This window comes from Amblyomma maculatum, chromosome 4 (genome assembly GCF_055883805.1).
Source record: "Amblyomma maculatum isolate TAMU_Amacu chromosome 4, ASM5588380v1, whole genome shotgun sequence".
In the NCBI taxonomy this organism is placed as follows: Eukaryota; Metazoa; Arthropoda; class Arachnida; order Ixodida; family Ixodidae; genus Amblyomma; species Amblyomma maculatum.
Window position 1 is genome coordinate 86015854 of NC_139347.1, and position 25423 is coordinate 86041276.

Sequence of the window (25423 nt, forward strand, 5' to 3'; positions counted from 1 at the left end):
TCGCATCGATTCTTTCCTGTCCCCTCCTCCACCTCCGCTCCTTCCTTTTTGTTCCTCTGCCTCCACTCGAAGCCTGCCATGTTGTAAGTTGCAAGACTACTTCCCCTCTTCCTCTCAAGCCCCGTTGATGAAGCAAGCGAACAACTATGTCCGCAGCACTCCATTGTCTCTAGAGCCCATCCTTCAACAGCCGCCTTTGTTTCGGAGAGCTGTGTTCCGCGTTGCTTATCGTCCTCCACATCCATCCACCTTGACTCCGCGCGTGGTTTGAAGCAGTGAACGACACAAAGAAGTGCGGAGAAAATATCCGCAGGTAACAAACACTGCTCGCAAACCTGCTTCCTTGTTACTTGTGCACCGCCAGCGTTCCTTCTTTCACGTATAGCTTTAGCCCATACGCGATAGCCTATACGCGCCGTTATGCATGATCCCGTACATGATCCATTAGCCTCGTTCGGCGCTTATCTCCCGAACTTTCTTCTAACCCGAAGGCCTCGTTGGGCGGTCACTGCTAGCGAGCTGCTCTGGCCTCGCCTCTCTTCGGCGCGGCAACCTTGCCAATATAGCTGTGCGATTTGTATATGACGCTGTCCGTGGTAAGCCATTAGGCTAACCATTAAGCGTAGAACAGCTGAGCCCGTTTCTTCGGCTCATTTATAGGCACACGCCGTACTTATATCGTTGTGGAAACCGGGACGTTGTAGCATGAACGTGCCGGTGATGCGCAACGTGTTTTTTTTTTTTTTCTTCGTTCGCAACGGCACTGCTCATTTTCCAAGGCACTGATGTAAGAAGAGCTCCGACGTGGACGTAAATTACCTGTGTTTTCACAATCTGGAGCGGCTTCTTTCTGGGTGTCCCATTTCTGGACTCATCTCAGGCTATTCATCTTAAACAGTCATTACTTTTCAGTGTTAAGCGTAAGCTCCGACACACTATTCGCCGGCCTTCGAAAAACCCCTTCCACCTCCTATGATTGAAGACGGAGGCGCTTGTCATTTCGAGAACATGTACAAAACGATCTTCACTTCTCATTAGCATCCAACTTCTCCTCGTGCACGTTTGTGCACTCTGCCAATGTTTCCAGGTGTACTAAGCTGCGCCGAGCCAGACTGTTACTCGTACCGGCAAGCTGCAATCGAATACGTAAGATGCGCTGTTATAAATATTTGTGGTGACGACGCTCGGCGCATGAAATACACTTCTATAGCGCACAACGCAGGCAGGCAGATTCCCGAGTTTCCGGTGCATGAAGACCACTACTTGGTCAACGCTCTCGCCGTTCAGACTTGTTCTGGGTGGAAAGGGTTGGTTAAACATAACCGACCTGCACAGCAGAGTTAATTAATGGTACCATATACGAAGCCTCAAATCGTAACATGGCAAGGCCGAATGTCCGTTTCTCGAAACTTAGCAGACCTAGGCAAACTCTGATCTGGGCATTCAGCGTCGGTCGCGCCCTCCATCTTTCGTTTCTTTGCCATTACCATGCCTTTAGCTGCCTTCAGCAGTTCTTTTTCAAAACTACAGGTGGCGAGATAACCTGTTAACCAGATAGTTTTCCCTGTTGCAATTTCCGGAATTTTATGCATTAAAAAGAATGAACGGCGGCGCAACACGGACACAGACAAGGAAGGGACACCACTGTGTCTGTGTCCGTGTTGCGCAGCCGTTCATTTTCATCAAGCACCAACTCGCCCCCAGGCCGTTATTGTGCATTAACCTCATAGAGAGTTTTAAAGGTGGCGTAGTCAAAAAGCTGCACTGCACAGGGTCTAACACAGAACGGAAATTGCATATGATCCAAGAGCAATAATTGAGGTCTTTTCACCATCACTGTTCCCTCGTCGTCCTTAAAGCCCTGAGGGTGACCCCGGCCTTGCTTGCGTTGGGCGTGTTCGTAACCATGCAGTTCTTCACGGATCCAGATACAGACTGCGGTCGGATCTGATTACCGCTTCGAAACCACAGCACAGCTGGCGGTGCACGCCTTGGACGCTCGCCCCAACCCACGTAGAGCGAAGTGATGCTGTCGGCGACACGATATAATAAAAATTGGCCAAGACAGTCATATCGTCGCGGACACCTCACCTACGCTGACCTTCCTATCTATCATTCCATACACAATTCCTGCAGGCAGTAAGTTTATAATGTATAAGCCATTCTAATCATCCCTTAAACGTTTTAGTGCAATCGTATGCAGCGGGTATATAAAAAAAACAAATCTACGAAAATATTCCTTCTTTTTTATATTTTTAGGATGCTCCTGCAGCTTCGTACGCTGTCTCAAAAATTCTGAGGGCGACCACAATACTGCTTACAGCGGAATTTGAGCGTAACTATTTAAGCGTTTTAGCGATATATTGAGGCAAAGAATTTGAGAGATGTATTTATGGTTGGTTTGTGGGGTTTAACGTCCAAAACAACTCAGGCTATGAGAGACGCCGTAGTGGAGGACTCCGGAAATTTCGACCACCTGGGGTTCTTTAACGTGCACTGACATCGCACAGCACACGGACGCCTTGCTTTTCGTCTGCACCGAAAAGCTGCCGCCGAGGCCGGGATTCGATCCCGCGTCCTTGGGAACAGTAGTCGAGCGTCGTAACCACTGCGCCACCCCGGCGGGTGCTAGTATGTTGGTTTGGTTGGTTTGTGGGGTTTAACGTCCCAAAGCGACTCAGGCTATGAGAGACGCCGTAGTGGAGGACTCCGGAAATTTCGACCACCTGGGGTTCTTTAACGTGCACTGACATCGCACAGCACACGGGCGCCTTGCTTTTCGCCTCCATCGAAAAGCTGCCGCCGAGGCCGGGATTCGATCCCGCGTCCTTGGGAACAGTAGTCGAGCGCCGTAACCACTGCGCCACCCCGGCGGGGTGCTAGTATGTATGTATGTATGTATGTATGTATGTATGTATGTATGTATGTATGTATGTATGTATGTATGTATGTATGTATGTATGTATGTATGTATGTACGTATGTATGTATGTGTGTGTATGTATGTATGTATGTATGTATGTATGTATGTATGTATGTATGTATGTATGTATGTATGTATGTATGTATGTATGTATGTATGTATGTATGTATGTATGTATGTATGTATGTATGTATGTATATGTGTGTGTATGTATGTATGTATGTATGTATGTATGTATGTATGTATGTATGTATGTATGTATGTATGTATGTATGTATGTATATACATACATACATACATACATACATACATACACACTTCTTGAACCAACATGTTTGGTTCATGGCCCCTTTTCCCAAGCATTTCACCCCAGAAGAGCCGAGCACCAGGCCGGGAGAAATCTTGTACCCATTGGAAACCGGTGGGTACCCGGCGGTACTGGGGATCGAACCCCGTACCTCCCGAATGCGAGGCGGATGCTCTACCACATGTATGTGGTATGTGTGTGTACCACATGTATGTATGTATGTATGTATGTATGTATGTATGTATGTATGTATGTATGTATGTATGTATGTATGTATGTATGTATGTATGTATGTATGTATGTATGTATGTATGTATGTATGTATGTATGTATGTATGTATGTATGTATGTATGTATGTATGTATGTATGTATGTACGTACGTATGTATGTATGTATGTATGTATGTATGTATGTATGTGTGTATGTATGTGTGTATGTATGTATGTATGTATGTATGTATGTATGTATGTATGTATGTATGTATGTATGTATGTATGTATGTATGTATGTATGTATGTATGTATGTATGTATGTATCAACAACCTTAGATATGCGGATGATACCACATTAATGGCAGAAAGTGAAGTGGAACTCAAGAGACTTCTGATGCGCGTACAAGAAGAGACTGAGAAGTTTGGGCTTAAACTAAACATTAAAAAGACAAAGATCATGGCGCCTTGCCCTATCACGTCCTCTAGCATCAATGGACAAGAAGTGGAAGCTGTGACAGATTTTCTCTTCTTGGGCTCCAAGATTACCTCGAAAGGAGACTGCAGCCATGAAATTAGGAGACGCCTGCTTCTGGGAAAGAGAGCAATGGTTAGCCTTGACCGCCTAGTAATGAGCAGAGACATTAGTCTGCCAACCAAGATCCGTATAACTCGTGCTATGGTCTTTCCAGTTGTGCTGTATGGATGCGAGAGTTGGACTGTTAAAAAGGCTGACCGCCGAAGAATTGACGCGTTTGAATTGTGGTGCTGGCGAAGACTCTTGAGAGTTCCTTGGACTGCCAGAAGATCAAATCAGTCGATATTGTCGACCATAAACACTGACTGCTCATTGGAGGGAGAAATTTTAAAGTTAAAGCTCAGCTACTTTGGCCATCTGATGAGAAGAGAGGAGTCGCTGGAGAAAGATTTGATGTTGGGAAAGGTTGAGGGTCGCGGAGAAGGGGTAGGCAGCGAACGCGATGGTTAGATGGCATCCTCGAGGCACTGCAGATGAAGTTATGTGATGTTAGGAAGATAGTTAGAGACCGGAAAGCGTGGCGTGACATGGTCCATAGGGTCACGAAGAGTCGGACACGACTCAACGACTGAACTAACCTGAATTGATGTATGTATGTATGTATGTAGTATGTATGTATGTATGTATGTATGTATGTATGTATGTATGTATGTATGTATGTATGTATGTATGTATGTATGTATGTATGTATGTATGTATGTATGTATGTATGTATGTATGTATGTATGTATGTATGTATGTATGTATGTATGTATGTATGTATGTATGTATGTATGTATGTATGTATGTATGTATGTATGTGCAGTTAAAATCACTATTTTTCTCACGGGGAATTTTTCAGAAGAACATGAAGAGCCACGATCGAGCGGAGCAGTGCTTGTGGCTCTTCCTTCTCTTCTGAGAAATTTGCTTCGTGACTCTCTTGTGACTGATTCGCTAGGTTACACCGACGGCAACGACGACACGGCTCAGCTGCCAAACGGACGCACAAAAGTTGTGCTCTGGGGCCGAATTACGGTTCTCGCTCTAAAGTTATAGAGCGTGACGTCAAAATGACGACGCCGTGACGTCTCGGCGAGACGTCAACGCGTGACGAAAATTGGAATCAACCAATGATCGCAGGGTGCCACCCCGGGCCGCTTATTTTCACGGCAACAGGTTTATTCGCACGTCAAGGAGCCGTTTGCTAACTTTTTTATAGATATAGCGTGTGAATAAATTAACTAAAGTTTTATATTTTCAAGAAGCCGCATTTAAAGTTCAATTTCATCAAAAAAAAATCAAAAAGCAGCTACAATTTTGCAATTAAACGCTCTCGTGGGTAGCTTCTTTTGCCGCGAGGGCGCGCTGGCAGAGGTAAACAAACCGTAAAAATGGCGATTTTCAGTAAAACAGCTGATTCCACGGCTAGTGCCGGCTTTTGCGCATCGTCTGATGTCAAGGTACTGTGTGATGGTCCTAAATGCGCGGAGAAATCATATCGAAAGCAGTGTAATCGGGGCTTTATTTTTCTTTAGGAAACAGAAACAAAAGAAAGATCGATCGCGGAGCACAGGCAAAATAAACTTTTATGTCCACACGAACGTCTCACACACAAATGCTTCAGTTAGAACGAGCACGGGGAAAAGCAAGCGTACACTACCAACCTCGCTCGTTTTCATTCGTTTTGCACTGTATGTCACCTTCGCCTCCGCCTTTTGCTTTGGGCGCACTGCGGAGCCCAACCACCCTTCAGCGCCAACTTTGCAGTAGTTGAGTTCATCCATTTGACGCACGCACTTGCTCACCGTCAGTTATGAGAGGCCGACTACCTGTGGAGACGAAATCCTCCGGAGGCAAAAAAAAAAAAAAAAAGATCGAAGCACGCATGACAGCCGCACCGTCAGAGCGGTCGACTGCAAGCTTCATCACAGTTCATCGGCGCATTCGTCGCACCACCATTCCGCTTTCACATTTTCAAGTCGAAATAGGCATCGGAACAACTCGCCGAACAAGTAGAACTCATTCTCACACACCGCCCTTCGTCGTTGCTCGCGCCGGCGTTGCCGCTTCAGCGCCGCAGCCACCACTCACACCACTCCACCGCGGACGCCGCCGCCATTTTCGCTCTATAACTCGCTCTAAAACGTTTTAGACCGTCTCATCGCGCTCTACAAAAATAGTCTAAAACTACGGGCATAATTAGGTGCGCGACGTCATCTGTTTTTTCGCCTCCGCGACGCAATCGCAGCATCCCGTGACGCAACTTTTCAAGATGGCGACGGCGACCAATAGGAGCGGGCGTTTTAGAGCGCTCTCAATTATAGAGCGGTCCGTAATACGGCCCCTGAACTAATTTAGACTGGTGCTCTGTCCCCTGGCAATCATGTTACACGAGCTGTCTTTACACGTTTGTGCATATTCTTAGGTCAGCTTCAGAGGAGCACGTGCTCGTGCACCTGTAATTTCTCGAGGTCGCTTTCTATAATAGGTGCAGTTCACTTCGTGAATGGCTTCAGAAACCGACCCAAATCCGTTGCGGCATACAGCCTTAGGCCAGGGCAAAAAAAAAATTACCGCTGAAATAACACTGCAGCTAAGGCCTATAATTACTCTGGCAGTTCTTGCAGTGGTTGCTATTAGTAGCGCCGCATTATACTTCATGCAAATGACTAAGCATGATTCCCGATGTGGTGTGCAGCAGTTGCATTCTTGAGTGTTGCAAATATAGTTTACTTAGCTTTTCAAACTATGCAAACAATTCAAAAATCTATTACAATCTTAAGATGGCTAAGGCATGGGGCATTACAAGTTACAACCATACGAAACTTCCTATGTACATATCGTGTGTTTGGCAGCCTATTGCCTCTCATGGACGACAAAACCGCGGATTAACTGCGCGAATTGCCAGCTCGGGCTCATTGCGTATTTAGTGCAGAGACAACTGCAGAGATAACTGCAGAGACAACTTACTCCTCCTCCGCCCTTTGCACCCATATCAAAGTGGAATGTCGGGCATAGGAGAGGTAACAACGCGCAGCTCCAAAAGCACTACTATTTGCACGTGCTGTCAAGGCGGAGAAATGCTGAAAGAAGCAAATTTATTTTCCGGTGCATATGTCAGATTCCTTATTCACGATAATACCGCGCGGCTCGACACGGGAACCCCTTCCGCTGTGTTCCCTCACACCGAGCCCTCCACCTGTGCCCCCCCCCCCCTTTCCAAAATGAAACAAAAAACGTTGCCGGGCTTTTATTTTTGAAGTCTTGACGTCGTTGTTTATGCTAGCTGTCGTTAAAACAGTTCGTGCGACCCAATTCGCTAGCGTGCCCTTTGAGGGAGATCTCAGCTTGCTGTCTTCTGGCGTCCTTTTTTTTTTCTCTCTGCTGGTTTGTTTCCGGGCTCCTCTCTCTGCTTGCCTGGCTGTCTCTCTCCCCACCTTTCCCTCAGCAACGTCCGAAAGCAACCGGTTACGCACGCGAGCATTACTTCCTTGAAAAACCACAAGTACATAAATAAACAAACGACAACAACGACACGCACGACAGGAAAAAGAGACTCTGTCCTCCCGACTACGGGCCCCACACCGGGTAAGCAATTACTACGGCGTCGGAAGCGGAACCGGTCATCCGGGTAGTTCATTTAGGAGATTATCTACCGCCGGAGCCAGTCGCCGGATCGTGCCCCACCGTAGATCAGCGGTGGCCCGCGTCGCGCCGTAGCCCTAGAAAGCAGCACAAGCAGAGGCTGCGCCGCCGCCACTCTGCCTAATGCCTCACGGTCACGGCCAAACCCTGTTGCGTGGTCCGGTGGACGAGGCGCGCCGGAGAGCGCAGGGCGCCGGAACGGCGTGCTGCCTCTTCGATGCCGGAAGCGAGTCACGTACTGAGCCTGCAAGCGTGCAACTATGGAGACTGGGACGCAGTAAATCCGCGCGCGCGCTGCTAACGAGACGGCAATAAACCACTTAGGGATGTTAAAACTGGCGAGGCTGAGCGGGTCGGCGAACAACTGCTTGCCGATTGGACAGGTCGCGTGGCAAACGGGTGAATGGGGCCCACGTGGTGTTAGCTTACAAAAAACAATTTTTCATCGATGCTATTACGGGACGGAGGCGAGAGTCCCATCTCTGTGCAGGATGGATATTATGTTGATTTGCTACTACTTTTGTTGGCCTTCGATATTTCACTTTCTGTCAAGGGAATAATGTACTTTTGCGTGCATGTGTTTGTGGTAGTGATAAAAAACCCTGATTGAGTGATAAAAGCTCTTAGCTTGTGGCATTTATGTATGGCCAATGCCTCACTATCTGCCTTATACGTAGAAGTGAAATCCATCAAGGGGCCTTTGAAGGTGAATAAAAGAGTAATTGATCTATGATAGTGGGGGTGATGATGATGATGATGATGATGATGATGATGATGATGATGATGATGATGATGATGATGATATAACACAGCACCTAAAATGAGACAGACAAACATATCTGAAAGAATGTTATAGCCTTGGAAGGACAGACGCATCTAAAACAACTCGAGATGTGCCGTCTTGTGTTAAGAAGAGACTGTAAGGACTGACTGTGCGGTAGAAGTAGGCGGTAGGATAGTTAGAGAGGATACCGGCAAGCTGTTAAGGAGACGAAAGATTTGATTAAGAAACGCCAGAGTATGAAAACTTCCAATCCAACAAACCAGATCGAATTGGCCCAGATATCAAAGCTAATCAATAAGCGCAAGGTGGCCGATATAACAAAGTATAACATGGAGAAAATTGAGCATGCTGTAAAGAACGGGGGAAGCCTTAAAGCGGCAAAAAAGAAATTGGGCATAGGCAAAAACCAGATGTATGCGATAAGGGACAAGGCGGGCAACGTCATCACGAGTATGGACAAGATAGTCAAAGTACCGAGGAGTTCTATTCAGATCTCTACAGTAGCCAAAGTAGTCAGGACCGTAAAGAGATTAGCGGCAGGGAAAAACAGTCAGACGTTCCACCAGTGACGAAGAACAAGGTGAAGCAAGCATTAGAAACTATGAAAGGGGGAAATCGGCTGGAGAGGATCAGATAACTACAGATTTGCTAAAGGACGGGGGGGATATCGTGCTAGAAAAACTGGCCACCCTGTATACGCAGTGCCTGGTGTCATCGACAGTACCAGAACCATGGAAGAATGCAAACATCCTCATTCATAAGAAAGGGGACTCTAAGGACCTTAAAAATCATAGACCAATCAGCCTACTGTCCGTTACGTATAAGGTATTTAGTAAGGTAATCGCTAATAGAATCAGGACAACCTTAGACTGCAATCAAGCAAAAGATCAAGCAGGTTTTCGGAAACGGTACTCTACTATCGATCATATCCATACCATCAATCAGGTGATAGAAAAATGCTCGGAATATAATCAGCCCTTATACATAGCATTCATTGATTACGAAAAAGCGTTTGACTCAATTGAAACATCGGCGGTGATGCAGACATTGCGAAATCAGGAGGTAGACGAGCCGTACGTGAAAGTGCTGGAAGATATATATATAATGGCTGCACAGCAACCATAGTTCTGCAAAAGAAAGTAACAAAATTTCCGTAAAAAAAGGTGTTAGGCAAGGAGACACAATCTCCCCAGTACTATTCACAGCTTGCTTAAAGGAAGGATTCAGAGACTTAGAATGGGAGCAGTTAGGGATAAGGGTAGATGAAGAATACCTCAGTAATCTGCGATTTGCTGATGCCATTGCCTTGCTTAGTAACTCGGGGGATGAACTGCAAATAATGATTGATGACCTAAACAGGAAAAGTAGAAAGGTAGGCTTGAAAATCAATATGCAGAAGACTAAGGTAATGTTCAACAGCCTCGGGAAGGAACAGCAGTTTACTTTGGTAGCGAAGTACTGGAAGTAGTAGGCGAATATGTCTACTTAGGAGAGGTAGTAACCGCAGATCCGGACCATTAAAAGGAAATAACAAGAAGAACAAGATTGGGATGGAGCGCATTTGGCAAGCCCTCACTGATTATGACTAGCCGCTTACCGGTATCGCTCAAGAGAAAAGTATAGAACAGTTGCATCTTACCTGTACTCACCTATGGGGCTGAAACGTGGAGGCTAACCAAGAGAGTTCTACTTAAGTTGAGGACAACCCAGAGGGCTGTGGAACGAAAAATGGTAGGGGTAACATTTAGAAATAGGAAGCGTGCAGAGTGGGTCAGAGAAATAACTCAAGTTTCCGACATTCTAGTGGAAATTAAGAAGAAGAAATGGGCATGGGCAGGACATGTAGGGCGAATAGAGGATAGCCGATGGTCGCTTAGGGTAACAAACTGGATTCTAAGGGAAGGAAAGCGTAGCAGGGGGCGGCAGAAAGTTAGGTGGGCGGATGAGGTTTAAGAAGTTCGCAGAGGTCAAGTTGGTGCAGCTAGCACAGAACCGGGTTAAGTGGAGAAATATGGGAGAGGCCTTCGCCCTGCAGTGGGTATAGTCAGGCTGCTGCTGCTGCTGCTGCTGCTGCTGCTGCTGCTGCTGCTGCTGCTGCTGCTGCTGCTGCTGCTGCTGCTGCTGCTGCTGCTGCTGCTGCTGCTGCTGCTGCTGCTGCTGCTGCTGCTGCTGCTGCTGCTGCTGCTGCTGCTGCTGCTGCTGCTGCTGCTGCTGCTGCTGCTGCTGCTGCTGCTGCTGCTGCTGCTGCTGCTGCTGCTGCTGCTGCTGCTGCTGCTGCTGCTGCTGCTGCTGCTGCTGCTGCTGCTGCTGCTGCTGCTGCTGCTGCTGCTGCTGCTGCTGCTGCTGCTGCTGCTGCTGCTGCTGCTGCTGCTGCTGCTGCTGCTGCTGCTGCTGCTGCTGCTGCTGCTGCTGCTGCTGCTGCTGCTGCTGCTGCTGCTGCTGCTGCTGCTGCTGCTGCTGCTGCTGCTGCTGCTGCTGCTGCTGCTGCTGCTGCTGCTGCTGCTGCTGCTGCTGCTGCTGCTGCTGCTGCTGCTGCTGCTGCTGCTGCTGCTGCTGCTGCTGCTGCTGCTGCTGCTGCTGCTGCTGCTGCTGCTGCTGCTGCTGCTGCTGCTGCTGCTGCTGCTGCTGCTGCTGCTGCTGCTGCTGCTGCTGCTGCTGCTGCTGCTGCTGCTGCTGCTGCTGCTGCTGCTGCTGCTGCTGCTGCTGCTGCTGCTGCTGCTGCTGCTGCTGCTGCTGCTGCTGCTGCTGCTGCTGCTGCTGCTGCTGCTGCTGCTGCTGCTGCTGCTGCTGCTGCTGCTGCTGCTGCTGCTGCTGCTGCTGCTGCTGCTGCTGCTGCTGCTGCTGCTGCTGCTGCTGCTGCTGCTGCTGCTGCTGCTGCTGCTGCTGCTGCTGCTGCTGCTGCTGCTGCTGCTGCTGCTGCTGCTGCTGCTGCTGCTGCTGCTGCTGCTGCTGCTGCTGCTGCTGCTGCTGCTGCTGCTGCTGCTGCTGCTGCTGCTGCTGCTGCTGCTGCTGCTGCTGCTGCTGCTGCTGCTGCTGCTGCTGCTGCTGCTGCTGCTGCTGCTGCTGCTGCTGCTGCTGCTGCTGCTGCTGCTGCTGCTGCTGCTGCTGCTGCTGCTGCTGCTGCTGCTGCTGCTGCTGCTGCTGCTGCTGCTGCTGCTGCTGCTGCTGCTGCTGCTGCTGCTGCTGCTGCTGCTGCTGCTGCTGCTGCTGCTGCTGCTGCTGCTGCTGCTGCTGCTGCTGCTGCTGCTGCTGCTGCTGCTGCTGCTGCTGCTGCTGCTGCTGCTGCTGCTGCTGCTGCTGCTGCTGCTGCTGCTGCTGCTGCTGCTGCTGCTGCTGCTGCTGCTGCTGCTGCTGCTGCTGCTGCTGCTGCTGCTGCTGCTGCTGCTGCTGCTGCTGCTGCTGCTGCTGCTGCTGCTGCTGCTGCTGCTGCTGCTGCTGCTGCTGCTGCTGCTGCTGCTGCTGCTGCTGCTGCTGCTGCTGCTGCTGCTGCTGCTGCTGCTGCTGCTGCTGCTGCTGCTGCTGCTGCTGCTGCTGCTGCTGCTGCTGCTGCTGCTGCTGCTGCTGCTGCTGCTGCTGCTGCTGCTGCTGCTGCTGCTGCTGCTGCTGCTGCTGCTGCTGCTGCTGCTGCTGCTGCTGCTGCTGCTGCTGCTGCTGCTGCTGCTGCTGCTGCTGCTGCTGCTGCTGCTGCTGCTGCTGCTGCTGCTGCTGCTGCTGCTGCTGCTGCTGCTGCTGCTGCTGCTGCTGCTGCTGCTGCTGCTGCTGCTGCTGCTGCTGCTGCTGCTGCTGCTGCTGCTGCTGCTGCTGCTGCTGCTGCTGCTGCTGCTGCTGCTGCTGCTGCTGCTGCTGCTGCTGCTGCTGCTGCTGCTGCTGCTGCTGCTGCTGCTGCTGCTGCTGCTGCTGCTGCTGCTGCTGCTGCTGCTGCTGCTGCTGCTGCTGCTGCTGCTGCTGCTGCTGCTGCTGCTGCTGCTGCTGCTGCTGCTGCTGCTGCTGCTGCTGCTGCTGCTGCTGCTGCTGCTGCTGCTGCTGCTGCTGCTGCTGCTGCTGCTGCTGCTGCTGCTGCTGCTGCTGCTGCTGCTGCTGCTGCTGCTGCTGCTGCTGCTGCTGCTGCTGCTGCTGCTGCTGCTGCTGCTGCTGCTGCTGCTGCTGCTGCTGCTGCTGCTGCTGCTGCTGCTGCTGCTGCTGCTGCTGCTGCTGCTGCTGCTGCTGCTGCTGCTGCTGCTGCTGCTGCTGCTGCTGCTGCTGCTGCTGCTGCTGCTGCTGCTGCTGCTGCTGCTGCTGCTGCTGCTGCTGCTGCTGCTGCTGCTGCTGCTGCTGCTGCTGCTGCTGCTGCTGCTGCTGCTGCTGCTGCTGCTGCTGCTGCTGCTGCTGCTGCTGCTGCTGCTGCTGCTGCTGCTGCTGCTGCTGCTGCTGCTGCTGCTGCTGCTGCTGCTGCTGCTGCTGCTGCTGCTGCTGCTGCTGCTGCTGCTGCTGCTGCTGCTGCTGCTGCTGCTGCTGCTGCTGCTGCTGCTGCTGCTGCTGCTGCTGCTGCTGCTGCTGCTGCTGCTGCTGCTGCTGCTGCTGCTGCTGCTGCTGCTGCTGCTGCTGCTGCTGCTGCTGCTGCTGCTGCTGCTGCTGCTGCTGCTGCTGCTGCTGCTGCTGCTGCTGCTGCTGCTGCTGCTGCTGCTGCTGCTGCTGCTGCTGCTGCTGCTGCTGCTGCTGCTGCTGCTGCTGCTGCTGCTGCTGCTGCTGCTGCTGCTGCTGCTGCTGCTGCTGCTGCTGCTGCTGCTGCTGCTGCTGCTGCTGCTGCTGCTGCTGCTGCTGCTGCTGCTGCTGCTGCTGCTGCTGCTGCTGCTGCTGCTGCTGCTGCTGCTGCTGCTGCTGCTGCTGCTGCTGCTGCTGCTGCTGCTGCTGCTGCTGCTGCTGCTGCTGCTGCTGCTGCTTGCTGCTGCTTGCTGCTGCTTGTTCCTGCTGCTTGCTGCTGCTTGTTCCTGCTGCTTGCTGCTGCTTGTTCCTGCTGCTTGCTGCTGCTTGTTCCTGCTGCTGCTGCTGCTGCTGCTGCTGCTGCTGCTGCTGCTGCTGCTGCTGCTGCTGCTGCTGCTGCTGCTGCTGCTGCTGCTGCTGCTGCTGCTGCTGCTGCTGCTGCTGCTGCTGCTGCTGCTGCTGCTGCTGCTGCTGCTGCTGCTGCTGCTGCTGCTGCTGCTGCTGCTGCTGCTGCTGCTGCTGCTGCTGCTGCTGCTGCTGCTGCTGCTGCTGCTGCTGCTGCTGCTGCTGCTGCTGCTGCTGCTGCTGCTGCTGCTGCTGCTGCTGCTGCTGCTGCTGCTGCTGCTGCTGCTGCTGCTGCTGCTGCTGCTGCTGCTGCTGCTGCTGCTGCTGCTGCTGCTGCTGCTGCTGCTGCTGCTGCTGCTGCTGCTGCTGCTGCTGCTGCTGCTGCTGCTGCTGCTGCTGCTGCTGCTGCTGCTGCTGCTGCTGCTGCTGCTGCTGCTGCTGCTGCTGCTGCTGCTGCTGCTGCTGCTGCTGCTGCTGCTGCTGCTGCTGCTGCTGCTGCTGCTGCTGCTGCTGCTGCTGCTGCTGCTGCTGCTGCTGCTGCTGCTGCTGCTGCTGCTGCTGCTGCTGCTGCTGCTGCTGCTGCTGCTGCTGCTGCTGCTGCTGCTGCTGCTGCTGCTGCTGCTGCTGCTGCTGCTGCTGCTGCTGCTGCTGCTGCTGCTGCTGCTGCTGCTGCTGCTGCTGCTGCTGCTGCTGCTGCTGCTGCTGCTGCTGATGATGATGATGATGATGATGATGATGATGATGATGATGATGATGATGATGATGATGATGATGATGATGATGATGTAAGGACGTTTTGGTCGAACAGTTTAAACTCATAACGGCCTCTCATTCACTGTGTCGCACATCTTTTCAGATGCAAATTCGATGACAGTCATCAAAAACTTTTGGTCTGAATAATTCACCTAGCGTTTTTTGGCTGTCTCCGAATCGGCTTCTTCAAAGCTGAACACCTCTTTCAATGAAGTCACGATTAGTTCGGGTTAGTGGCATGTAGAGTGGAAATTTGTGTTCATACATACTGCAGCTTTGTTTATGACCGCATTGATGCGGATACACAGCACAATACCGAACAAAACAAAGGCTGACTATTGTCCTCATTTTCTTCCATGTGTCTTTCAAGCAACATGATAGGGTGTCTTTTTTGCTTGGTTATAATTAGCAATTACCTGCAATTCCCGAATTCCATACAGTAATCATCACAGTATTAAGTGTCATTTTGTACATACATACATACATACATACATACATACATACATACATACATACATACATACATACATACATACATACATACATACATACATACATACATGCATGCATGCATACATACATACATACATACATACATACATACATACATACATACATACATACATACATACATACATACATACATACATACATACATACATACATACATACATACATACATACATACATACATACATACATACATACATACATACATACATACATACATACATACATACATACATACATACATACATACATACATACATACATACATACATACATACATACTATATGAGTAAAGTATATGGTTTGTGCGTTCGTCCATCCTCTGCACATTACCTAGCGAACAGTATTGGATGTTTCATGCCCGCGCCAACAATATTTCTCTTCCCGTAAAAGACAGAAAGCGTTTATGTTTCCGTTACGGAGTGCGACAGAAAAGTGTGAACGCAGAAGCGTGGTCCAAATTATTCTATCTCTTGCTGTACAGGTGGGAGCATTATGAAAGCAAACATTTAATGCGTAACAATACTTCGCTCGTGCGCGACGTGTACGGAATGAGTGTGCAGAATGTGTGTGCATAATGTGCCCGCAATGGCTGTGCAGCTCAGGTCCTGAATACTAGCCACAAGTGCTACATCGTATCATAGCTTATGTCGAGTAAAATTACACTGAACTAATCCTAGGCCTAAATAGTTAATTGTGAATAAAATTAACTGCGCGCTAGATTAATACCCATATATGGTTGGATATATTCTGTCGTTTATAAATACACTGAACTAATTGTATATATCGTTTCAAGTATTCAGGTTTTTTTTATTTTCAAAAATGTATCACACAAATTAGTATGGTTTATTTGGTACAGAAGGAGGTCCCAAAGCGAAGCTGTCAGGGGGTGCTCCTAAAACAAAATGCTTCAAACAAATTCCCAAATATGGCAGAAACTGAACATTAAAATATGTTAAAATCCATGAACAACAAGAACAGCGATTACTGGTAATTAGTTAATAGCGAATAAATGAATATTTACGCTGCAGCATCAAGTCATTTGTCATTGGATAGCTTATGTCGAATATAACTGTACTGCACTAATTGCCGGTATTAATTATACTTCTGATTTCAAAATGTTTACGCTATAGCATCAAGTATGAAACAATATATCTTTGGACTGCTATATCGAGTATGATTGCACTACACTAATTTCAGATCATTCCTAATAACCATCAATTAATTAATTGAAATAACAACTGAATTTTAGGCTATAATTTGTCGTCATATATCGTTGAAAACGTCTCTAGTAGAATAAAAAATGAAAGGCTAAACCACGCACGAACCATCTAAAGCCGAGCGTTAACCAGTTAATGCTCGTCTCTGTTCAAAAAAAAAACGCGAAACACAAACGAAGGAGTAGCAGTTACTACTCACGCACTCACTGCACGTAAGAAGGCTTAAGTTTCCCCATAGTTTTTTCAATGACGAACTACGACTACTTTTGAAGTGTTGCTTAGGAATCAAATTTAGGTATATAAACTGACATGGATTAACGCAGGCTTAATTAAAGAGAGATCAATAAATAGCAGCTTTCTGTCAATATGTTCACGTTACTGCTCCTCTTCCCCTCCTCCTCATCTCTCTCTCTCTCTCTCTCTTGCAGCGTACACTCACACCACGACGACGAGTTGCCTGCCGGGGTCTGAGTACTTTGACGAACTCAACGGGGAGACCGACATATGCGGTGAGCATGGCGCAGCCCCCTTTTGTAACTCCCTGAAATCACCTGTATGGATGCGAGAGTTGGACTGTGAAAAAGGCTGACCGCCGAAGAATTGAGGCGTTTGAATTGTGGTGCTGGCGAAGACTCTTGAGAGTTCCTTGGACTGCCAGAAGATCAAATCAGTCGATATTGTCGACCATAAACCCTGACTGCTCATTGGAGGGTCAAATTTTAAAGTTAAAGCTCAGCTACTTTGGTCATCTGATGAGAAGAGAGGAGTCGCTGGAGAAAGATTTGATGTTGGGAAAGGTTGAGGGTCGCCGGAGAAGGGGTAGGCAGCGAACGCGTTGGTTAGATGGCATCCTCGAGGCACTGCAGATGAAGTTATGTGATGTTAGGAAGATAGTGAGAGACCGGAAAGCGTGGCGTGACATGGTCCATAGGATCACGAAGAGTCCGACACGACTGAACAACTAAATTGAACTGAAATCACCTTAAATATTATGCAACATATATCATGACTACACATATATTCCTAAACGTCATGTTAAAGCTCAATGTTCTTTTTTCTTCGGTTTTTACAGCTCACGAGAAAAAACGTCATTATACATCTGGCCCCGTGAGACACCCTCGTTCACCGTGCTTGTCCGGCAGTTTTTGGTTTTTATGGGATTGGAAATTTTGTGTTGCATATTTTACTAAAGTCAGATAGTAGGACAAAGGCTCATGTATACATGAGCCTTTATTTTTATGTCCGGCGAGCTGTCGTGCCGACAAAATGACTGTAGCTATCCAGCGGCTGCGTTGCATGCAACCGACAACATGCAAACAAACCATGCGAATGTTTCTAGCCGTGAGTAACCACTGGCACAAACACAGCGTCGGTGTAGTTCCAAGCACTTCCGTTATTCAAAGCAACGTGTCAAAGTAGCTACCAGCACCAGACTCATCAGCCATGGTAGATGAAACTGCAGGCATGAGGCAAAACATACTGTAATTGAGACATAAAGCAAAAGTGATACGCATGTATTCATAATGAGATCGACCTCTGCTTTTAGGCCAATTGATGTACTCACACTCTGCGGTAGCTCAGTTCTGGCGCTCAACTACTGAACCAGTGCCCTGAATTTGCACCCGAACGCGACGGCCGCGTTTCGATGGAGCCTAAACGCAAGGTGCCCGTGTACTGCGCGATGTTATTGCACGTTAAAGTACCTCAGATGATCAAAATTATCTGGAGCCCTCCACTACGGCGGTACTTATAGCTTGGCCGCTTTTGACATTGAATCTCATAAAACTAAACTAATACCCTGACAATCAGTGACGCGCTTAGAAATTGTCTTGGCATGGCTATATTTGTAGTAAGAGAGTAAACAGTAACATTTTCGTAGTTGCCAGACTGGATGTATGTTTAGGCTATTCAGTGCGCATCAGGTCAGCTCAAAGCAGTGTTGGAAAGTTACAACCTGCCGCACTAACCGCAGTCGACAAAGTTTTAGAGACATGTTACCACGCTTTTTAAATGACTATACAAATTCGAGTACCACCTTCCGTGAAATTCAGCTTGTTGATTTCATTTCTATGTTTATGAGTCAAAATTTTACGTGTGGTGGTCCGTGTTGTATTTACTCAGTTCAGTCTTATGCACTGAAATTTCATTTCAACCTGCATACCTTCTGAAACGATTCCATGCTTGTTTTGATGAATTGTGTTTCATACCTGGCGTAGCTAGTACTATTTTTCCATGGGCTGATCATCTCGGCCTGCAGTACGCCTGCTAAATGGGGTCAAGGACATCTATACCTGGTCTTGACGGATTTCTGCTTGGGTCCATTTTCGCAGTACAGAGAGAAAGAAATGAATTAATGAATGTTGCATACTGCTGCAAATACGTCAGTTATCCTTAGTACTCCTATCCTCCATTGTGTAAACACGCTTCAGCATATGTATAGGCAAATAAGGAACTCCCCAATTTGGCGTTCGCAGTGATGTTCACGCACATTGTTATTGTTCGAACTGTAGCAGGCGTTTGTTTGTTGTTGTTTTTTTTTTTGTTGTCTTTTTTTTTAAGGGTCTGAAATTTTTATGAGGAAATTTTCTTCAGGTTTTCTTTTTTACCATGTAGCTGTATTGGGGGCTATGGCGGCCCCCAGGCAGAAGCCAGAATGCTTCTAATTAGTTCGCTAATCAGCTAAATACATTACATAACGTTTTGAATATTTCGTGTGGAGGGCATAATAATTAGAACTCGTCCTCCAAATACTTTTCCACAGAAAGGAAGTAAGAAAAGGATTGTAGCTTACGGGGCGCGAAACTGTCACCCTGATAGACTGCTTCCCGACGTAGCAAAGCTACAGCAAGCTCGTCTGACATAGATCACTGCGGCCAGCGCTGCGAACCCTCTGACCATTCATTTATCGCATCGTACTTTTTTTTGCTGTCTCCTGCTTTTGTCGGTATTTTCCCTTCTTTTTTTCACATAAAGCAAGGGACATTACTAACTACTCATAACGTCGACTTATATAATTGCTTAGCTTGATCACAGCCTTTTCGCAGGAGCACGTCTCGCACATTTATGTATTTTTTTTTTCATCTTCTCCTTTGCATGCCACAGTGGAGTGCCCTCCGGGGATGTACTGGTCTCAGGACGCGGAGCAGTGTTTCCTCTGCGAGCAGGGATTCTATCAGGACCAACCTGGCCAATCCTCTTGCAAGCCATGCCCCGCGAGCCCACCGGAACCCGCACTACTATCGCCGTTTCTGGAGCAGCAGTGCTTTTTATGAGGGACGCAGAACGCGGAGAACGGAGCAACAAGTTTAGCCTCCCAAAGCGGGTATATTCGCTTCTTCCCCGACATCTCTCTTCAGCAGCTACAATCAGACCGCTGGGAGTAATTTTGCGAGCGCCGTCGCTCGCGATTGCTTGAAAAAAAAAAAAAAAAAAAAAAAAATAAGCATGTTAATTTGAAACGTAGCAGAAATACAAAAATAAACTCGTAAAACAGGTCAAAAATACCAGCTATTTGTCTTTCTCGTCTCTCATTGACTTCCTGCAAAGCGTGACTAATACAGCCTTTCAACGCTACTCTTCTTGACCAAGTTCTTATGGTGCCTGCCTACTTAACCGTTCCCAAATCCCATAACACAGCATCTCCTTAGATGTCAATTTAGCCTTGACTCCATCTAAATTCCGCGACCTGCTCCTGCAACTGTGCCAGTAGTCCGGACAAGATCGCTGCCCAAGATTACCCACCGTCTCAGAGAACCCCGCACCACTTCCACTGGTCCACAAGGGGTCCCGACACATCCATGGCTGAGAGGCTCTACCCTACAGCAACAACTGTTGCCATCATCCGCGAACATCCAACCACTGCATGATGCTGTTGGCACCATAAGAGTACATATCAGCACCTCATTCCTGCAACTCTTCCAGTAAATAGCTTGCGTACTGCATTACCCAAATTTATGCGATGCTCCTCGAGCCTTTGTTCGCAATTCCCTCCTGCCTCAAGATTATTTCTATTTAAACTTCGGGGGCACCTGTCTATTCCTAAAATTACAAAGGAAGGTGATGTATCGTTGGCAGCTGTCTACCAGATCATGGTAAAGCATTGACATTCTAACCACAGACATTGCATACATTTCCGCCCAGATGGCACTTAACCATGCAGTTCCATGGATCTATGTGTAGTGATCACGGCGAGGTCTGCCGTGATGGTGAAGAGTACTTGTCGTACGTCCTCGACTGGTTCGCAATTGCTTGCCTTTAGAACTACAGTTGAGTAGATGAGCCGCGAACCTCTAGATGAAAGGTTAGTTATCAATTATTCCATTGCAGCCATTCATGGCCATCCAGCTCCACTACGCCGCTGGTCGCACGAACTGCTCAATCCAAAAATTTGAGAGTTTACCACGCAGCCGATCACCAAGTGTCATAATACCATTTTTCAATTGCTGCCCGAACACCGAGACGTAACAAGAGCCTGCTAGATATATCACAATGAAGGGCATCAAATATTATATCAAGAGTTGATGCAGCGTGTGGGTTTCAAAGGCTGGTGCAGTAGCTTGTGTAAGACACGGACAAGTTTCACGACTATTACCTCAGGCCCCTGACTGCATATTTTCCTTCCGCATAAAGTACTGTGACTCGAAGCAACATTGCAGATCTGTCTATTGCTCGGTTTGTTTTTACAAGGAAGTACACATTCCCGATTGGGATGGCCAGCAGATCGTGCTGTCAAATCTGCAGCTGCGCGGAAACAATCGAACATCTTCTGTCTGAATCGCCTCCTGCTTTTGTGAATTAAACACACATGCTGCGTTGTGCTCTGGGCACCTCGACCGTCGCTCTCTAAAAGGGGATAAGAGCTTCGGACAACGGTCACCGCAGCAGACTGCCCTCATGACCTGCACGGCAGTGCTTTGTTCCTTTCAGCTTGTGTGACGCATTGTGGCTAGGCTCCTGACATCTACTCTATTTCTCTTTTTAATTCCATCATTCCTCTCTCCCAATTCCATGTAAACTACTGGAACACCCCTCTGGTTAACATCCCTGCTTTTCCGCCTCTTCCTTCTCTCCCTCTCCTTGGTCCGCCAGTTAGCTTCATCTGTACGCACAAAGCTCTAGATTCGAGTAGTAGTGCTTGAACCACATATGGAGTCTTGGTAATTTAATGCACTCGTCAAGCTTACAGCAAGAACAACAGTTGTCTTAGCGTATATCTCAGTCGTTTGGCCTTTAAGGGTGTAGTGAGTGCTTCCTTATGCTGCTCAAGAATACATCACGTGAATTGAAGACTTTTGACAGGGGGTGACGGGTGCGCACAATACTAACCGAGTTCTGTACCTGAAATTTGCTGACGTGTAAAGATATTGACGGAGGCACGCATCCCAGTGTTTTGTACCCTTCCTAAGCAACTCTTGTTTGTTGAAATGCGATTGGAGCGCAGCATACAGCGCGATTAATGGAGCGTTTAATTTGAGAAACAGCCCTGCCATGGTGGCGCAGTGGTTAAGGCGTTTGACTGCTGTACTCAAGGAGGCAAAAGAAAATCTCAGCCGCGGCCGCCGCTTTTCGGTGGAGGTGAAATGCGAGGCACCCGTGAAATGTGCGATGGCAGTGCAGTTAAAGAACTCCAGGTGGTAGAAATTTCCTGAATCGTCCACAACGGTGTCTCTCATAGCTTTAGTCTATATAGTTTGGTCGTTCAACCTCCCGAACTACAAACCAAACCTAAATTGAGGAACAGTACGAGTTGACACGGTGGCACGGAGGCCCCATTACTTCAAAGAAGCATGAATACCTAGGTCTATAAATTACCCTATATGCTCTACCGCCAGCGTTATTCACAGCTTAAATTTCGCTGCTGGAAGAGACTTGGACCAAGAGACTCTGTTGTCTTAAAGAACTACAAGCTTTTTTTTATTTCCTCGCAGTGCATCGCGAGACATTTTATACATATCTTGCGTGTAAATAAATACAAATTCTTGAGACAGTTGGCACGTTTATACAATGTCACGACAGGCACTTTCAATTCGAAGGGCGAAAAGTGAAACAAGTGGCCGTAAAGCTCGTCATAATGGCAGCCCGTTAACAAACAAAAAATATGAAGTAACATATCATCAAGAAGTGACTCAGCGACTGTTGTATATACATAGAAGACGAGGACGCAGCATAAATAAGGACACTATTGCACTAATGAAACAATGGCGAAGTCTATGAACAGAGCCTATATAGAACGCACATACATCCTATAAAGCATGCGATGGCCGAGTATGCGTGAGAATGAGAGCTCTTGTATAGGAGGCCATCACACAGGGCACTAGAACAAATGCAACTGCATAGAGATGAGGAATGGAGCAGTAATCTGGCAGAATTCACACGTAATGCACAATCTCGTCTTCGGTATTTGTTTAACGGCAGGTCTTCCATACTCTTCTATAGACTCTCCTAGTACGCAATCCGTGTAAAAAGGCACATACATACACACACACGCAAACACAAGCGTACAGTTTGTAGGATTGCAAGATGCTCTCTCGGTGGCAGTTAGCGCATTGCTAGTGGTCAACCCACAGATAAAAACAGCAAAAAAAGAAACATACCTAATAACACCAACTTTACTCTGTTAAGTATTGTTGTCATGTTGCAGCAACTTCCCTTGTCGTTGTATTTTTTTTTTTTTCAGCCGCAACAGGGTAAAAACAGGTTTGAAGGTTTGTACATGTGATTGTCATTTGTACCGAGGCACTTGATTTGCGTACACTCCGTAGCCGTTATTAGGTCTCAAAGAAGTTGGTCTGCCATCTACGACTCCTGATTAAGGCAGTGCAGTTACAAGACCCTCTGTTTAAAAACTGTGACTGTACTCGCTTGTTTTGATAAGTGTAAAAGAGCTAAGTTTCTACAGTTTTTCTCTTATCTATGAAGTGCTAGCACGAGCGGTAAATATTGCCGCGTAAATTCATTTTTCAAAAAATATAAAATTCTGAAAGACAGACAGATAAAAGAACAAATTTCTTATCATCTTAACTCTTAATTATTGAATATTTTGGCACATGACTTCTTTCTGGTTATCTTCTAGAATAGATGGACAAGATATGAACCCATTTCTTATCATCTTAACTCCTAATCATTGAATATTTTGGCACATGACTTGTTTCTGGCTATCTTCTAGAATAGATGGACAAGATAAAACAGGTTTTGACGTTCACTTTTGCGAGGAGCATAGCACCTTTGTAACCATCCTTATCCTAGAATTCGACTTTGGCGCGTCGCGTCGCGACGCGTCTCATTTGTAACATATGCCCGTGTGAAGAAAGCAAGCTCGGTATTGCTTGGACAGAAAGGGCACCTTAGCTCTCATCCCTCATGCATACTGGGTGCTCGCCTATCCACTGGCGCTGGCGGCAGTAGAGCGCGTCCGACTTGGCGTACTTGAATCGGTAGCCCAGCAGGCACTTGTAGCGCGCCAGGACGTAGTGGCTCTGCGGTGGCTTGCTCAGCACCTTGCGCTCGTACTTGTACACGTACGCGTGCTTCACCTTGGGCGCCGTGAGGAAGGTGCGGCCCAGCCGGCGGTCCTGTAGGCAGCTCTGGTCGTAGGTGGCCTTGCTCGACGCATGCTTGCTCGAGTTCTTCGTCTCGGACGACTCGGAAGACGTATCCTCGGTGCTCACTGTAGTCAGTGGGATGCTGTCCTCGGAGGGCTGGTCGCCCAGCATCTCCTCCTCGTCGTCATCGTAGTCGTCCTCGTCGTCGGCACCGGCCGCAGTGGTCTCATCTTCTGTGGACAGCGCTGCGGGTGGGAGATAAAATACAAAAATTTACACGTTCCTTCAGTACCCTTTTCTATGCGGCATTGATAAAACATGTTGCAATAAGATATTGTAAAGTACTGAAGTCGTTTTATCGGGTACGGTATGGAAGGTACTGAATGGTATGTTCGGTAGTTTAGGCCTTTATGGTATGGTATGGTATGGTATGGTATGGTATGGTATGGTATGGTATGGTATGGTATGGTATGGTATGGTATGGTATGGTATGCCTACATACAGGTACTAAGTACAAGTTCGACATAGGCAAAGAGCCGACAGTGTCAACATGCAAAGTGCTACAGTGAATGCAAAAAAAATACAATAACAGAAAGAGATAAAAGGCGCCGAACAGAGGATGAGAAACCTGGTAACGCTTTAGTAAGCAAGAAAAACTGAAAACTAAAAACAAAGAAGAATGTATCGGTGTTTGAGCAGCAAGGCGGGAGAAACTGGCGTACGTTAAAAGATTTCAGCACGACTTTGAGCTCAGTCAAATCTTCAGTGATTGCAGCCACGTTGGGAAAGCCGTTCCAATCGTTTGCTGTCCGGATTAAGAAAGACCGTGCAAACGTTTCTGTTTTTAGCCAAAATTACGATAACTGTTGACTGGTTTTGTGACGAGCTGAAAACAGAGGAGTCTTTGGTGATGCACATTGGTGCTTGATGGACGTGAATAACATCGACTATGAAAGAGAGCTAAACTGAATAAATTTCAGCGGTGCTTTAACGTGGACTGAAGGTCGAAAGCCGAAAGCAAGTATTCGACGTTTAAGTGCTAAAGGCAGTGATAAAGCAGGAAGGCCATTGTGGTAATACTGATACGGCCTTGGAGTGGGCAACAGCCAGATGCAGCTCAAAATCGAAACGCTCGAAAAAGACCCTCCACCAAATGCGTCGACCTTTGACCTCGTGGCGTCGTCACCCCGCCTTGGCACTGACGCGGTCGCTAGAGATGCACGAGATTGGCTGCGAGGTGGTCACGACGTTATGAAGCACGTTGATACCACTGGTTGAAGTGCCGTTAAGGAAAATCGGTCCCTGGTTCTTGAGTTAGGTCTGACTACATCTTGCCTAGGAAGGCGTCTCACGAGTGTCCTATCCGTTCGTCTTGTGTGTACCTGCCTTCCGTGATCATGTTCACTCGAATGAGGCCGCCTCTAGAGCATTGGTATCGTAACTCTGAAGCGGAACGGCCGAATAATTGCCCAAGTTGAAAACCATCCATACGGAAATAAAACGCATCACAGAGGGCAAGGACGGGGGAAGGACGCCGAGTGAAGTGCTCTCTCGTGTTCAATTTATTATAGGGAAAAGTAGCTCGACATAGAGATGTTGCGGAAATGTGGCCCTTTCCGTTGAGCCACAGACAAAAGTAGCAAAAAGCATAATAAGTACAAATTTATCCGAGGCATAAGAGCGGACCATTTACGGCGCGTGTTGCAAAAGCAAGTAAATTCTCATCCAATCAGCCCAATTGATATGTAGCATACACAGGCGTCACCGTGTTTCGCAATGCGAAATGCTTCAATGTGATTTCGGGCTTAAACCTTACCGCCTCGCTTCACTTTGGCTCCAACCCAAAATAAGGAAGAAGCCGCATTTACACATTGTGACCGTTATTCGAATGAAACACCGGTTGCGAGACAGCGCCAAGACCGCGTCCTTCTTCCGACCTTGTCTTGCATTACGAAGTTGCATTCAGTATGAAGAAAAACACCTCGC

General features: G+C 48.1%; 2 protein-coding genes across 2 annotated transcripts in view; one reads left to right on the forward strand and one right to left on the reverse strand.

Moving 5' to 3' along the window:
• Nucleotides 1-19397, forward strand: part of LOC146191564 (uncharacterized) — a 107414-nt gene extending 88017 nt beyond the window's left edge. Inside the window, exons 26-27 of the mRNA XM_084602072.1 lie at nucleotides 16325-16405; nucleotides 18999-19397. Of these exons, the coding sequence (XP_084458198.1) occupies nucleotides 16325-16405; nucleotides 18999-19168 (251 nt within the window). The 3' untranslated portion in view covers nucleotides 19169-19397. The remainder of the gene's footprint in view (nucleotides 1-16324; nucleotides 16406-18998) is intronic.
• A 2385-nt stretch (nucleotides 19398-21782) lies between these two features.
• The window catches only part of LOC146191565 (uncharacterized), a 42493-nt gene continuing 38852 nt past the window's right edge, over nucleotides 21783-25423 (reverse strand). Inside the window, exon 4 of the mRNA XM_084602074.1 lies at nucleotides 21783-23682. Coding sequence (XP_084458200.1) covers nucleotides 23240-23682 — 443 coding nt within the window. The 3' untranslated portion in view covers nucleotides 21783-23239. The remainder of the gene's footprint in view (nucleotides 23683-25423) is intronic.